This window comes from Micromesistius poutassou (assembly GCF_964030765.1).
Source record: "Micromesistius poutassou genome assembly, chromosome: 22".
In the NCBI taxonomy this organism is placed as follows: Eukaryota; Metazoa; Chordata; class Actinopteri; order Gadiformes; family Gadidae; genus Micromesistius; species Micromesistius poutassou.
In genome coordinates this window covers 13971932-13988718 of record NC_140292.1, presented here as the reverse complement: position 1 = coordinate 13988718, position 16787 = coordinate 13971932, and the positions used below count along the sequence as shown (strand labels likewise).

Genomic DNA, 16787 nt, shown 5'->3' with positions numbered 1-16787 from the left:
CACACACACACACACACACACACACACACACACACACACACACACACACACACACACACACACACACACACACACACACACAGACAAACACACACACACTTCACACGCGCACGGCCTTGGACACACCTGCGTTATTGATGTAGGTGTAGACACCTGGGAAACAGTAGCTGTTATATGGTCTGTGGTACGGGGCCCAGGCACGGAGAGCTTTACAACACACGAATAAATTACACGCAATTATGTTGGTATGTTTGTCATTAGATGTGCGTGCTGCAATGTGAAGAGGGTGAATTATGGAGGCCATATGCAGACAATGAAACACGTGGATTGTGCATCGGGACGTACAGGCATCACAGCACTAGAACATCGGCGTTTCAGCAACCTACGAAGGGAACGTAATTAACACAAACTGAAGAGCATAGATTATAGGAAATAGATTCGTGTGCGTTGTGTCAGTCATTTCTGAACAAATAAATTATTTCATCTTGTCCAGTAGCCTCTGCGCTTCTCTATCGACCACCCCGCCCCCACTAAAATAAGGACACTAACCCTTTTTTCATGTAGCCTAGGCCTACTTATTGGGGACACGGAAACCTGAAAGCGCCTTAACGACCCACAATGTTTATATATAAACGGTAGCAGTGCACTCTAGTGGCACACACGAATAATACAACAAACCAAATGTAATATGACGAGGCATTAGAACGGCAGGACACACCTCTGCTGCCGTCATTACATTTAAAACACATCAAAAGAATGTTGAAGTAGCGTACCGTGTTATAAACAGTTTAACAATCGAAGGTAGCACACACCCCTTATTTATTTAGAATTATTATCATCTGTAGGCTTCGACTGTGTCTTCTTTGTGAAGTCAATACCGACCACAACCCCGTCCCCTCGTGTTGGCGCCAGAACAAGGTGCAGCATGTCTGTCCCAACGGGCTTCAGTTATAATGATCACGCAAACACGAATCATGTAGTCAATCAAGTATTTTACAGAGCAAAGAGAGACGTTAAGAGAAAGAAAAGTATATCTGAAGGAAGGGAGACAAAGGGAAACACTGTAGAGAGGCCAGTGATAATGAACATCGACTCTTGGCTAGGCCAATTTGAATCTATATTTTCTAATGCAGCTATTTACTCAATAAAAATAGATCTGAACTGGAATGTTTTTCAAAAATATGCCAACCATGAGTAAATCCAGAATGGTTATCCTTCTCCAAAAAAAATTCTGTTCTGTTCCTCTTTTGTGATTACAAAAGTCCACACATCCCTAAATACGGTGTCCCTATACGTCACTTCTTACATTCTCTTTAGAACTTAATCTATAACCATAACCCTATTATAATCTTCTTCCTTTTCTTCTTCTGTCTCTACATCTCCTTCTTCTTCTTGTTCTTCTTTCTCTTTAACATAAATGTAAACATTGTGTTATTACAAAATACGTATGATAATATAACCTTGATAAACAAAACAAGGTTGTTAGTTCAGTTATTAAAAAGTTTGTACCACATTCCTACAAAATATCAATTCATATTAGAAAGTAAATACTACCCTCTAGAGGTCAAAGCTGTAAGGCATATGGTTCATTTTCAGTCAATTGAATACAAAATAAGACACTATATAGATTCATAACAAACAATAATAAAAATACATAATCTAGGAACATCTTCATTGACCTATGAACATCATGCATATATTACATTTTAACTGAAATAATAACGACATATCAAGTTAGCATAAAATGTATATTTTTATGAAATCTAACTAATTTTCTTGTTGTGACAGAGCAATGAGCATCAACCAAGACCCCACCCTGCTGGAGGGCATCAGGGAGGTCTCTGGATCTCAACCCAAGCACCATCATAACAAAGGACCATGTGTTTTGTTATGTGAGTTTAGTCAGAGGGTGGGGTCTAGGCACTCCTGTGTCATCAAATAGTGCAGTCATTTCTAGAACATCTCCATCATAGGGAGGTCTATTTCTACCTCTTTAAGAAGGTTTGAAGGTTTTATCCGTTCTATTGAAGAGTAAGACAGGAAGGTGTGGGAGAGAGAGGGGAGGACATGCAGCAAAGGACAGCAGGCAGGAATCAAACCCCGGTCGCTGTGGTACGGACTGGGCCTGAATGGTACGCGCCCTACCCGGTGAACCACCGAGCGCCCCCTTTTCTACCTCTTAAACCAAACTCTCCTGTCCATAGAACCCGCCCTGCAGCCCACAGACTAAAACTCTTCCATGTTCGGCTGTTTAAGGTTAGATTCGCTAGTTGGCAAAGAGAGAGCACAGACAAGAACAAAAGCTAGAAAGCCACAGACACATATTTATAGTGCTAATATGGATGCACATTGACCAAAGCAGAATTATTTTCTTAATTTGTTAATGACGTCAAGATGTCCAGCAGCACATTGTACCAAGCTGTTAGTATATTTTCTTTCTTTACACACACATAAATGTGTGTTTTTATTATGTATACATTTTGAGAATTGGTCCACATATATTTTTAAACATGGACACAAAGAATCATTATTGATAATTTTTTTATAAATTAACTAAATGTTTTTCAACTTTGCAGGGAGAGTGTCTACTGTAACCTGACTATATATGGACAGTGTTGCATGTGGCAGGCTCCGTTGCATGCACATACAAAAGCCCCTTGTTTTGATGTAAATGGGGTCTTTACAATGCATATCACTCAAGTCTCACTTCAAAACAACAGTCGGCAGAGCCTCATGTACGGTGATGTGGTCTGGTCTCTGGTCTGCAGAGAGAGTGAGGCTGACCATCCCCTGCCTAATGACCGCTTCATCACTGACACTTCATATATAACCAATGGGTTAGCAGAATGGAGACTCACCACAAACACAGAACCGTGCACCAGTGGCATCTGCACACACATTCCTCCAATCTATTCCTGCGTGTCTGAGTGCATGTATTCCTATTGAAGATTGAAGATGGGGTTAATTTATACAAAAACATGGTTTCTGATGTGATCTTCCAGATACTACTGCTGCACATTGTCCTGGATTGTGAGAGGTGTATGCAGTGTGACCATAATGCATTCTTCCCATGACCATATTGTCTAAATGGATAACAGATTGGGGAGGTTGTCCCATTACCCCTAACGGTTTCCTGGATATACCTCAATCCCTTTCTCCACATCTTTAGGACATGATGACTTCAACAGAGAACACAGGAATCCCAGTTCAAGTAAAAGCAGGCTGAGAATCATTGCAAGACAAAACAAGATTGTGCGATTCATCAATTGTATAATTGTATAATACAGCCAGCAAAGAACACACATTGATAAGTAGAAGTAATGTTATTACATTGAATCTAACCACAATGGTGTATCCTCAAATAGGCCAAGGCAGTGCCAGTAAGATGTTTCTGCTCTATTATTGTTAATCAGTCCTCACTCTTGGGTACACTTGACCTTAGCTAACGCCCATTCAGTGCATTTGAAACCACCCTGATTCCCTGGCTCCAGCTGAGTGCCATCTGCCTCTTGGCATGGGGAGAGCAGAGCAATGGGAACATTGGTCTCCTATCAGAGGCCAAACTTTAAAGGCATTGCTTAATCCAACATGGCTGAATGACACAATGTGCTTGTTAAGACTAAGAGTAGATTATTTTATTTTTATGATGTGAAATGATCGTCATGGTTATTTTCCACAAAACAACACTATGAGTCAATACTTCAACTGTACAAACAATAGCTTTTAAATAATACCAAGTAATGAACCTCATGTCTCGTACTCCAATACATACATTGTTAAAATGCCCCCAATTGATATCAGATTCAGGGTGAACATGGAAGCAATGGGAACATTTTTTTAATCAATATTAATGTTCTAATAAACTACAAAGCCTCCTGTAAGAGGACAAGGCTGTTATAAGTAAGGCATAATGTACAGAACGCCGGTCATTATCGGGAAATATTGCCGCCTTCAAAACAGCTCCGAGGTTCGGAAGCTCTTACGTGTCTTTAGGTAAACCTTCCCTTCTTCCGAAATAAGAGCGTTCAGGAAACGCCCCTCAGGAGTGCGTAGGCTATGACATAAAATTCTTGAGACTAGACTTCATAAGAACAACAAGTATGGACGCCCGCAGGGACCTCTTTGTGCCTCTTTGCTGAATCAGATGAATCAGTTATTAGAACTGCTTGCGATGAACATGAGCGAGAATTTATTAGGTAATTTATAATCGTAAGCTATAATGTATCGTAATGCAAATGTTAGAATGGGTGTTTAGTTCTCCTCTAGCGCTTGCTGCTAGTTCACTTTATTCTAGTTCTCGTCATGGTTGTGACGTGACCTCGGAGGACTCGGGTTGCTTACTTCCCACGCGAAAACTCCGACCCAACGGAGTGTTCAAAGCACGTTCCTCTGAGCTTAAGGTCCGAACCTCAGAAACTCGCCCTGAAGGATGAATGACAATGATCACCCGGCTCTTCTCAACTCTGTGGAACGCTCCGTTCACTGGCGTGGGCCTTCCCCACTTCCGGTGGTGAATTATTTTTCAATAATGACCGTTGCTAAGCATATAATGCCCGCTGTCAAGGAAAGGGGATTTTTTCTCGTCTTTCGTATCGCTCCACAAGTAGTCTGGTAACTTATCAACCCCAGATTCGGTTGCTAGGCGACGTCAACGTCTTCGGCGGACTATTTCTCTGCTGATCAACACTACGAATGCTGGTAACAAATAAATTGTAAAAAGACACACTGTGTGAAGTTTTTTTTTCGTTTTGGCAAGTAGCCGTGTAATAAGAGGGATAATGTATAGAACGTCGCCGTTCATTATCAGGAAATAAAGCCCCTTCAGGGCAAAGCCAGACGAAGCCAGGTGTCCGCTTCGCCCTGTCTGGGCTTATTTCCCAATAATGACCGGCGTTCTAAACATTATCCCTTACCCAATCCACCCGTTCCAATTGCAATTGGTGACATCACAAATTGGAGTGTCAACTCTCTCTGACGGACAGGCTGTTGATCTCCCGGACTGCAGTTGATCAATTCCACCAGTCAAGCCCTTCAACCCAGTTGGACATGGTCACATTGTGACTCTCTGATTATACATTGCTCATCATAATCATATTTCATTTTTTGTCTGCCTAGAAGGACAAGATAAAAAAGCAAGATTAGAACAAGATAAAAAAACATGAGCACTTGTCAATTGGAGATTTACATTTTCTTGTTACTATTGAACAATTTTTTTCCATATTTTACATTTTAAATACTTTTCCAATACAATTGAAATCCTTTCTCACCCCCTGTTCATTGTCTTTATCAAAGTTAATGTTGGAGTTCAAGATGTCTGCCATGTCTCAAGATGACATGGATAAAAAAAAAATATATATATATATATATATATATACATATAAACTTTCTGTTTACCGCACGACAACAGAGCAACAGGTGAGTCAGTACACTTAAGCAGTCGGACAGTGTTTACAACAGGTTAGTAGTGAGCACAAGCTCTAGATTTCACTGTCTTTATTATATGTCAGTAATTTAAAGGTCTGTAAACGTTTTGAAACAACAGTTAATCAGTTCACTAGTCAGTTCACTAATAAGAAATGAATCAAGAAAAACATGTAAAGAATACATGACAAGAATAATTTCATCACTTCTAGACTGAATTTAATTAATGCATTCCACGGTTACCAGTAAATATACCAATAAATACCAATGGTAAAAATCACTAATGGTAGTTAGTTATTTGTTGGATGTCCCATGTGCTTTACACTAGAAAGAAACATGGATTCCAGGGGCATCTCAAAATAAAGTAACCTAGTCCTTCTAGAAAGAGAATAAATGGTTTAAAAACATAACCAGACTGTTTACCACCTCAAGTAAATTAACTTATCATATCCCCAGTCAGATCCATATATATATATATATAATGTAAGATCTGTCTCACTTGTATTAATTTTACTCTGAAATAACTTGAATGGAACTTTAGATGTCTGGGGATAAGCATTACAACAGCCAGGTAGTTATTTAAAGCTATAATAAACGGTGTATTTAGTTTATTTAAGTAAAGCATGATGAAAAAATGTGCGTGTGCAATAGAGCATACAACATTTTTTTTTTTATCCTTTTCCTTCTGGGCTGAGCCCCAGATGTTTCAGAAACCTAGAAACGCCCCTGGTTTCCACAACCTTTGGATATTATACAATATAGTTTAAAGGTCCCATGGCATGTTACTTTATGGATGCTTTAACATAGGTATTAGTGGGCCCCTAATGCAGTAGGCTACTTGAAGACGTTCAAGAAATTCAGCCTTGGTGCAGAGTTACAGCCACTACGAGCCAGGCCCACAATGAGCTCTCCACAAACGGGCTGTTTTTAGAGGCGGGTCAAGGTGGAGGGTGGGGGTGTGGTCCTGAGCAGCTTGTTGCCACGGTACCATGCGCTAGTGTTTACAGTGGAACACTGAACACTCCGGGTGCTCCGGCGGGAGTCCTGGAGCTCTATATCTAAATATAATATATAACAATATATATTATCATGGTCAAAAGCTGTTTGCGCCTCCAGATGATATTATGAATCTCAAACGACTGTGTAGGGTTCTCAGACGCCTCTGGTTCTTCCACTTCCACGTCAATATTAAGTACAGACTGAACCACGAAATGGAGGAGAAGGGGATTGTTGCCCACAATTGTCCGTCGGAGCCCCGCTGCCCGGGGCTGCCCGCCCAGCCCCGCTGCCTGCTGCCCGCTACCGCTGCAGCGGTCCGTCAGGGCCCCGCTGCAGCGGTCCGTCAGGGCCCCGCTGCAGCGGTCCGTCAGGGCCCCGCTGCAGCGGTCCGTCAGGGCCCCGCTGCAGCGGTCCGTCAGGGCCCCGCTGCCCCCAGGGCCGCCCAGCCCCGCTGCGGGGCTCCGGCGGGAGACAACCCCGGGCAACGTGCAGCGTTCAACGGGCAGCGGGGCTCCGACAGACAATCCTGGGCAACAATCCTTTTCTCCTCCATGTCGCGGTTCCCAATTCCTTCTCAACCAACCCGACAGTCTAGTCTTTTCACCAAATGGGAGCTTTATGCAAGCTTGCGTTATTGTGTTGCGTGTTATGCGCCATAACACCAACAGCAGAACAGTTATCCAAATAACAAAGAACACTTGCGTTACAGTGTGTGTATTCACACACGCACATGTGGCGCTCACACGGTCCTAGCTCATTGTCTCATTGGCGGGCCAAGCAGAGAAAGGGGAGGTAACCTGGTCCCATATGACGTCATATGGGGCCAGCTCCCAAATCGAAGCGTTTCAGCGATCCTTTTTTCAAAGGCGGAGCAAGATAGCTACTTCTCGGTTTACACCTAACGCAATTTTTAGCTACTGGGGGACCATAGGGAGGCTAGGGGAACTCAACTTAATGTTAGAAAACCTCATAAAGTGAAATTTACATGCCATGGGACCTTTAAAATTCTCATTTAACGAAGAACATTCTTTACAATAAAACTGTCTTTAAGTCTTTGCCCTGAATTAAAAGGTAATTTTAGATTTCCTCTACTTGCTCTGAACACATGTAGGATTAACTTATAAGCGCGTGTCCCGCTCATGAACAGCAGGGGAGATGGTCCGGACATTTCAGGTCATTTGACAGCCCTGTGAGAGGACATGGCACAACCTAAGCCTAAATGTATTATGCGGGACGTTCGAGATGTATGCGTTCTAAAGGTCAAAGGTTAAGCTGACAATGACCTCCCTGAAGTGAGATATGATGGCCCCCAGACACACCGGTGCTGACGTGTGGCCGAGGACACACCGCCAGATTCCCATGCTCATTACCTGTGTGTGTGTGTGTGTGTGTGTGTGTGTGTGTGTGTGTGTGTGTGTGTGTGTGTGTGTGTGTGTGTGTGTGTGTGTGTGTTTGGTGTGGAGGGCTTGAATGTGGGTGTTCAATGTCAAAGTCAGTAACGTTTTTCTGTATTTAATGTGTTTGGTTAAATGCGTGTGTGGTAGAAATTGACTCAATGCAGTATGTCCTCTCTTACAGTACAAACAAATCATTATTACAGGCTACAAACTGGACTGTTCCGATAATTTTGTAAATATGTCAATATTTCAAGGCTCGCATTAATATGTTTTAATTCTCTCTTAAAAACGTTTTTTGTTCATTTTTATTGAAATAGTTTCACCACAAGAGGACAGCAGAATGCAGCAGAGTGCTGGAAATGTAAGCAACCAACGCGATACGCACTGTTCCGTGTCGAGATCCGTTGCTTTAAATAATACGCATTTTGTCAATTTCCTTAGCAAAAGGATAAAACTTGAATAGATTTATAAAACTATCAGATTCGACACAACTCTATTGTATACGAAAATAAATCGGAGTAAGTAGTGTACTATTTTTATTAGTTGGCTGCACAGCTGCTGTTAGACCAGCGGGGGGCGATCTCAACAGCCAACTGGAGGTAAGACAGCGAAGTATTGCGATGGAGGGTGGGGGCGGTGCTGGGGGCGGTGCTGGGGGCGGTGCTGGGGGCCGGGGGGGGGGGGGGGTCAGGAAGTTGGAATGCAGGTCCTTGTGTGTGATGTGATTGTTAGCAGAAACGTGTCAGGCCTTAGCACACCACCACCCCACCACCACCCCCACCACAGCCCCCACCACCACCGCTTTTCGCGTTGTGGAAGTAGATCTGTGTGTGTGTGTGTGTGTGTGTGTGTGTGTGTGTGTGTGTGTGTGTGTGTGTGTGTGTGTGTGTGTGTGTGTGCGTGTGTGTGTGTGTGTGTGTGTGTGTGTGTGTGTGTGTGTGTGTGTGTGTGTGTCTTTCCCATAGTGCATGAAGTATAACAGAAAGCTGTAGCTCTGAACACTACACACGTCGCCATGTTGGCCAGATGATAAGGTATCGCTGTGACTCAGTGGAACATGGGCCGCTTGGTGAGAGGTGGGGAGTGGTGGGGGAGGAAATGTAAAGGTAGACCCCAGCACTCATATATGGCAACCTAAAGAGAAGCAACTCTAAAAAAGGGTGCTTATTTTAGCTCATGATGTGTGTGTGTGTGTCTCTCTCTCTCTCTCTCTCTCTCTCTCTCTCTCTCTCTCTCTCTCTCTCTCTCTCTCTCTCTCTCTCTCTCCTCTCTCTCTCTCTTTTCTCCCACCCTCCTTCTCTCACTCTCTCTATCTGTCTTCCCTCCCTCTCTCTCTCTCACTCTCTCTTTCCTCCCTTTCGCTCTCTCTTCTCTCCCCCCCCCCCCCTCTCCACCTCCCTCTCTCAAAGAGGGAGAGAGAGGAGGAGAGAGAAGGGAGGTTGTCTGGAGAGATGAAGGGTGGAAGTGTTCCCAGACAAATGGAGCATCCTTCAGCATTCATAAGGAATGTCTGAATGGGAAACTGCCCCGGTGTTGTAGTAATGGATGGTCTTCCTGAAATCATTTCATATTTGTTGTGTTTATTATGCTGTGTGGTGGCGTGTCTAATCTTAATATTGTGACGGTATTATCAAAAGCAAATTATTCATATAATTGATTGAATGCTGTAATTTGCAATAATGCTTAAACTAAAACAGAAAGGGGGGTTGGGCCATCAAATGTCAAGTCAACTGTAAACCGCTTGATGACCCAATCAATACATTTTTGCAAATGGGGTTCACTTTGAATGCAGTTTGCAGGACAAGTACATCATTCATATTATAGGTTCATAACAAGTTCCCTCCTCCAACCTGATTGGTCGTCAAGACCCGACCTACACGATGATGTCTGAGATAAACTGCTTATGCATTCTATTACAAAACCTATTGCTGCAACTTTGATTGTTGGCTCTATTCTCTCTCTCTCCCTCCCCCCCCTCCCCCTTTGAGCCCCACTGTGGATGGATCTCCACCCACAAGCCTCTTAGCTTTCACTCCTTGCGGGTTGAGAGTGCCTCCGGGCCGGCCTCCCCTCTCTGACGGGGGGCCAGCGGTGGTCTGACCGCATCACGACTCTCCCCCTCCGACTGGGGGGCTCACGCCCGTTCTTAAACGCTTGGCTGTCTGTCAGCCCTCCTCAGACATACAAGTAGTAACATCAGACCACCACACACGCAAAAGGTACCTGACTATGGAGATGGGGGGGGAGCATTGCATTATGGGTCTTGTGTGTGAGTGTGTATGTGTGTGTGTGTGTGTGTGTGTGTGTGTGTGTGTGTGTGTGTGTGTGTGTGTGTGTGTGTGTCTGTGTGCATGCACTTTGTGTCGTTATGTGTTGTGTGTGTTCATGCACCTGTGTGTGTATGTGTGTGAGTGTGTTTGTGCATGTGTATGTGTGTGTGTGTGTGTGTGTGTGTGTGTGTGTGTGTGTGTGTGTGTGTGTGTGTGTGTGTGTGTGTGTGTGTGTGTGTGTGTGTGTGTGTGTGTGTGTGTGTGTATCCATCACTCTCACACTCTCACGTTTTTGAGGCTCAAATTCACAGCAAAACCATTTCTATAGTTGTGACAGTTAGAGCTATAACATTTAACATGACAAGCTCTAAAAAAAGTGTTCTTGTTTTCCTTCTACTGTCATTTGATTTCTTCCAGGCGTTTTTGTTCTTGCAGGAAGAGGATATAATCACAACCTTGCGTTCACTCCGAGCTTTACGTGCCCATTTTCTGTTGGCTTGTGTTTGTTAAATGAATGCCAACCGCCAGTCCAGTCTACCTTTGATTTACACTCAAATAGAACATGATTAATTACACAGCAATTTCGGACGACTGTAAATTAATGTGGAGGACACTGTTGGAGAAGAGAGAAATCATCAAACGTAATACTATTATTGTATTCACTGCGTGCATGTGTTTAATTTAATATTTAAAGTTTTGTTAAATAGGCCTATGAAACGTAATAATTCGCCTTTTCCATTTGTATTATTATTATTATTATTATTATTAATAATAATGATATTATTATTTAAATCATTATTATTTAAAAAGACAATTCATTATTATTAATATTATTATTAAAACATTTAATATTATTATAACTATTATTATTCACTCCCATGATTATCCATTCGTAGGCCTATAGACTTTGTCTTAAAATAAAAATGACAAACTAATAAGTTATATAAAACCACCTAACATATCTTTTATTGTTTTTTGTTTACTGTTGATAATAAATCTAACAAATAAATGTATAATTGGCTATATGATAAATAGTCTAAGTCCGTCATTAATTTCATATAATTATTCAAGGTAGTATGGGCACAATTTAGAGAACAATGTGCGGTATTAATGAGCTCAAAATTGAGAGATTGGAATTAAGGATTCAGAGTTAAATGGGCATTAAATGGGTCTATATTAAGATACCCGACCTGAACGTGGTAATGTTGGAACAACGTGTTAGAATATAGGCCTATTTACCAGGGTGCACACACTTTCAGTCGCTCTTTTTCTTCCGTCCCATGTAGGCCCATACCCCCTCCATTGATTTCGTTTAAGCTGTTATTTCATTAATTGTGGTCGTCAAAATTCAGAAAAAAAGTTTTTTTATTTAACACGATTTAGATCGATAGGCTATAGATTAGTGTTAGAATGTCTAGTAAGGCTATAAGAGTTAAAATATGAATATTATTCAGCCGTTATCGAGGACTGCATCTGTATGAGGTGAATTATAAAGGCTAAGCTCATCACTTAGGCCTACAGAAGCTAGAACATTAATCCACCTGGTTAAGATATAGGCTACAATTGGGTGACAATGTAGATTGTTGTCTCTCTCTAACTCTATATACAGTTCATATGAGAAAACGACAGAACATGATAAACAAATCAATAAAACATAAGCCTGTACTAGTTCTATAGTCGGCTATACGTCAAAATTGGAAATCAATTCGTAGGCTACTTTTTGTTACTGGTTGTCTAATAGTGTAATCGATACAATCAATAGTCTACAAACTCCAGAGCCCATCGATCCACTGTACGGATGAACCCGGTGACTCGCCGAAACTCGGCGGACGCGGTTCATTTGATTTACGAAACACCGCCAAACACCATCCCCAAATGTTACGCCCCAATACCAGCCTATTGCATGGAAATGATATGGTCGAGTATTTGAGTTATCCGCAAAAGCATTATTAAATGCCAAATGTATACCATGTGTCAGCCTATAGCCCCTATCTGTTTCTAATCGGTTTGCATGCGTGCACAATTGTGCAGATGTTTACCTTAGTGATCAAATAATGTTTGGCAATTTCCCTGCCCTGTGTTTCTGACCCGACACTATTGGAGATCGAACTGATTACTAACAAGTGTTTTTTTTCTCTTCAACAGGCGAAGATTGGTCGTAACAAAACGATGGCAATAGAAGGATGCAGTTTTGAAGTAGGCCTATGGTAGTATTGCAATTTTAATGAGAGCTATGTGAAGGATCGTTTTATCATGTTAGAAATGGGCTCTAGTTTCTTAATTTGTTACTAAGAAGTAATACCAGCAGCAGAACAGTGTCATAGAGAGGCCCCGGTTTATGGTTTTACCAAACCATCACAAAACAGGCTATACCAAAATACTGGAAGAAGAGAAGACCCATGTATTTGGTGAACAGTTGAGGTGGTCCTGGCCTGCGGACATGTCGGGTCATCCCGTCCGTCGGCCTCGCATTTCAGACCCAATGTGTGCGCGTGTTCTGATGACTGACATATCTTAAGAGGCTCTGGTATCTACCGAGACGTGTGTGTAATGACAGCTTTCCACTCAAGCATGTGAACCACCAGCCCCACGGCCCCGCCAAGTCCCTCTGAGCCGGGTGTTCATCTCCTCGCATCACACTTGTGTGAGATGATCGTTTCGTTTGGTGTCAGACTGCACCTGCAGGGCTCAGCCATGTGCTATTATCGCTTTTATCATACTGGACACCAAAAATCACGCAGTTTTGGATTTTAAAAGTGCCTTAGAAAGTAAACGAAATAATTATTAGAAGGCTTTGATTATTTACATTATTCTGCACATGAATTGGTAGACTGCGTAGACATGTGAAGATTAGGGTTTTTTCCGTTCAAAACAAATCGGCATGACAGGGAGGTTTGAAGGTTTGTGTTTATACAAATCTCTCAATTAGGCCTACATCAAATATGAGACAAAATTTCCATAAATTATTATGTAGAATATAACTTAATTATTTTCAAGGAATGCAATACCAACAACAAAGATCAGATTCATAACAAAAAAGCAAAAGAAAACTCAGCTACTCGCTGGGCGCCGGGTTTGGGGAGAGCTCAGCCCGGCGGGGAGGGCGCGAGGCCTGCTGCTGGGGGAGACCAATACGATGAGCTGGCCATTGATGAGTATTGTGGACGGGTTGGAGAGAGAGCTGGGATAGAGAGAAGGGGGGTACTCAGAGAGAGGGGGGGAGAGTGAGACTCCGAGGGACAGAGGAGGGAGAGAGAGAGAGAGAGAGAGAGAGAGAGAGAGAGAGAGAGAGAGAGAGAGAGAGAGAGAGAGAGAGAGAGCGAGAGAGAGAGAGAGAGAGGGGAGGAAGGGGGGTGGTCCTGCTCTTCTGGGACAGAGCTATTTTGCTACATGCTATTCCTAGAGTCCGCTTACAAAAGCTCTTCCATTGAAACGGCTTGAGTCAGCCATCGCATGTGCACTTTACTTAGTTTGTGTTTTTGTTGCACGACAATAATCCGTTCTGGTCCGGTCCATGTTTTGGTCTCGTGGGTTTTTTCAGCAAATCTGGACCTGCTGAGTAACACGGCCATGTCCGAGAATCGGGGAAGCGTTTCGACGGTCATCACCTATGGACTATCGACTGGTGCCCAGGCAGCACGGATATCTTTTTGCGCTTGAAGACAATAAAGGACATTGTATTGGGTGTATCGCGCATCATTTGTCACGCCACGGGTTTTATCTGGAAGGTAAGACGGTCTCCGGTCCTCTGATCGGGTCCCACCACGGACACAACGGGGCTGTTCTCGATGTTATGCAGACCAACCGTAGAATACGGTTATTTTTAATGAGCATGTCCATTTTAGAGGTTATGAGTGTTAGGCTCCTGAATTCCCAATGCAAACAGGGACAACACATTTATTTAGTTGCTTATTTTGTGCTTGCGTGGCTTTTTAGTTTGACCATGTCGTAAAATACCCCCAAACTACATGATGCCTCTTCAATCTTTCGCTTTACAGCGTGTTTTCTTTCTAAAGAGCCTTTTAGCCATTGGAGGTTATTTAATGAGGGTGTAGATTGTAAAGACGTTGATAATGCTGAGGCTAAAACACTGTTTACGTCTGCAGGAATGGTGTCAAAGCTGTGCAGCGACGGGCCAACTAAACAAGTGCAAACAAAAGACAAATGTTGCCCTGTCTTTGTTTTTATATATGTCTATTTTAGAGATTATTAATTTAGACTGCATGGAATGCCTATCTGCGTGCACAAAGTTGGCAAAAGATAGCTTGTGCAATCAACAAGTGGTATGTGTGTGTGTGTGTGTGTGTGTGTGTGTGTGTGTGTGTGTGTGTGTGTGTGTGTGTGTGTGTGTGTGGTGTGTGTGTGTGTGTGTGTGTGTGTGTGTGTGTGTGTGTGTGGTGTGTGTGTGTGAAAATGTATCCAATCGTAATGAATTGTCGTCAGTCCAGTCTGCATTGAAAAATCTGCCTTCAGTTGATTCGTTGGATCCCCGCAGCTCAGTCTCCACATGATGGCGGACCAAGAGGACGCGTTCGGCCCTCCGACCTCTCCCGGTGTCCCGGAGGCCACGGAGTTACATGGCGAGGCCAAACCAGAGAAACCCAACGGGTCCTCCACCAAATCTGCGTCTTCACAGACGACTTATATTCAACAGGTTAGTGTCGTCATTATCCTCAGTATTTCACAATGAATTGATTGATCTGATTGAGGTGCATGGTTGATCGCGCTTTACACCCAGAAGGCTCACATTAGTACCTTTAGATCGACACGATGTGAAACGACAGACCCCCGTAGACTTCCCTGAGGTATCGGCATCTCTTGTGCATTTCTACTCATTCACAATCAAGCCTAGGCTAAAATCAAAGTAGAATATTTAGCAAGCGTTTTTTTCCAGAATTCGCTCTATTTCTGTTACTTTTCCATATTTGATTCCTCATATTTTTATTCTCAACACATACCGTTTTAAGATATTCCCGAACGTACCTTCAGTTTTGAGTAACCATTTGAAACGGCCTCTCGGAAAGCCTTCATGGTATCTGTATGACAAACATAAATTAAGCCTACACAGCAATGTTTATGTTGATCAAAGCTGACTCTGGCCTACATGTTTATTTTGAAGGGAATGGAAGGAATTAAAGTGTTCCTTCACGGAGAGAGAACTGTGGTCCAAGTTCCACGAGGTCGGCACCGAGATGATCATCACTAAAGCGGGGAGGTGAGAATCTGCTTCTGAAAGTCAGAAGGAGACAGGCCTACATTAAGAGCACTGTCTATTGAGTGACCATTGGAGAGTGTCTACAAATGTGTCCTTTTTTCCTTTTGTTGAGGTTAAATAAACATGCGATTAGCCCTATAATAAATCCCCCTACATATGCTGCAGCTTAAGGGAACGGAGGAACCGCTTTCCTAATTTCAGTCAGCATCCATCAGTAGCTTATTCGTTTTGTAAATATAAGCTCACTTTTTGTTTTTCTCAGAGTTATGTGTGTGTGTGTGTGTGTGTGTGTGTGTGTGTGTGTGTGTGTGTGTGTGTGTGTGTGTGTGTGTGTGTGTGTGTGTGTGTGTGTGTGTGTGTGTGTGTGTGTGTGTGTGTGTGTGTGTGTGTGTGTGTGTGTGTGTGTGTGTGTGTCGGGGGTGGTCGGTCGGTCGGTGTGTTTTTGGGCGCCAGATAATAAAACAATTATTATGAATTAAATCAGGTGTTGATAAGATGCGACTCCATAGTAGTCCGATCCTAACCCAGACGTGTATCGGAGTGTAACAGCCATGCTCAGACTTTTCTCTTAAGGGCCTATACATTGTGAAAGATGTCAAATATTTCATAATTATTCAAAGGGTTACAAGTGGCACATTCAAACAAAGGAAAAAAAAACGGTATTGGCCTGACTGCATGGGGTTTTACGGCACATCGAGTTAATACAGTGAAGAAATAAGCAAAAGTTGCACGTAGGTCTTCAAAAGCTTGGAGAACGAAACCATTTGAAATGGGTCTGTGAAACATAGTCAACAAGTGGATGATTGTTGAGTAAACGCAATGCGGTATAGGCCTATGATGTGCAATTGTATACATTTATTTTTATACTTTTGATGTCCTGCTCAACAATCCCTGTTTCATATTATTTTGTTCTTTGCATATCGGTTCCACCCTGAGATAAATTACATGCCTTGCTTATTTTCAGGCGAATGTTTCCAAGCTTCAAAGTGAAGGTCACGGGACTGAACCCCAAGACTAAATATATTCTGCAAATGGATGTGGTGCCGGCGGACGAGCATCGCTACAAATTCGCCGATAATAAATGGTATGTAAAATAATAAAATGTATTATAATTTTAAAATAATAATAAATGTAAAATAGGCCTAATACAATTTCGTTATGAACAGCTATATCCTATCTGTGTATTCTTTTAAATAAATGGTATGTAAACCAATCAGATGTCGTTATGAACAGCTATAGCCATCTGTGTGTTCTGTATTTACCGTTCATATTTAGCCCTAAGACTTGTTGCCTCATATTTCGCAATATGATATTGCCTCATAAAAGCCTATTCAAGGACCCGAACGCAGTTTGAATATAGCTGCCTTGCCTCTCCAATAATGATCATGATGAACCTAGTCTATGTTTTCAAATGGCTGATGAAGCGAAAGGCTCCTTCGCATAAGAAGCAGAAAAACACGACTATTGTTGGGGTCACTGCCTCTG

At 42.5% G+C, this 16787-nt stretch overlaps 1 protein-coding gene across 1 annotated transcript in view; it reads left to right on the top strand.

Moving 5' to 3' along the window:
• Positions 1–14594: 14594 nt before the first annotated feature.
• tbx5a (T-box transcription factor 5a) overlaps positions 14595–16787 on the top strand; it is a gene marked incomplete at both ends in the record, with an annotated part of 16337 nt that continues 14144 nt past the window's right edge. Inside the window, 4 exon segments of the mRNA XM_084486196.1 lie at positions 14595–14741; positions 15207–15236; positions 15238–15302; positions 16267–16386. Of these exon segments, the coding sequence (XP_084342322.1) occupies positions 14595–14741; positions 15207–15236; positions 15238–15302; positions 16267–16386 (362 nt within the window).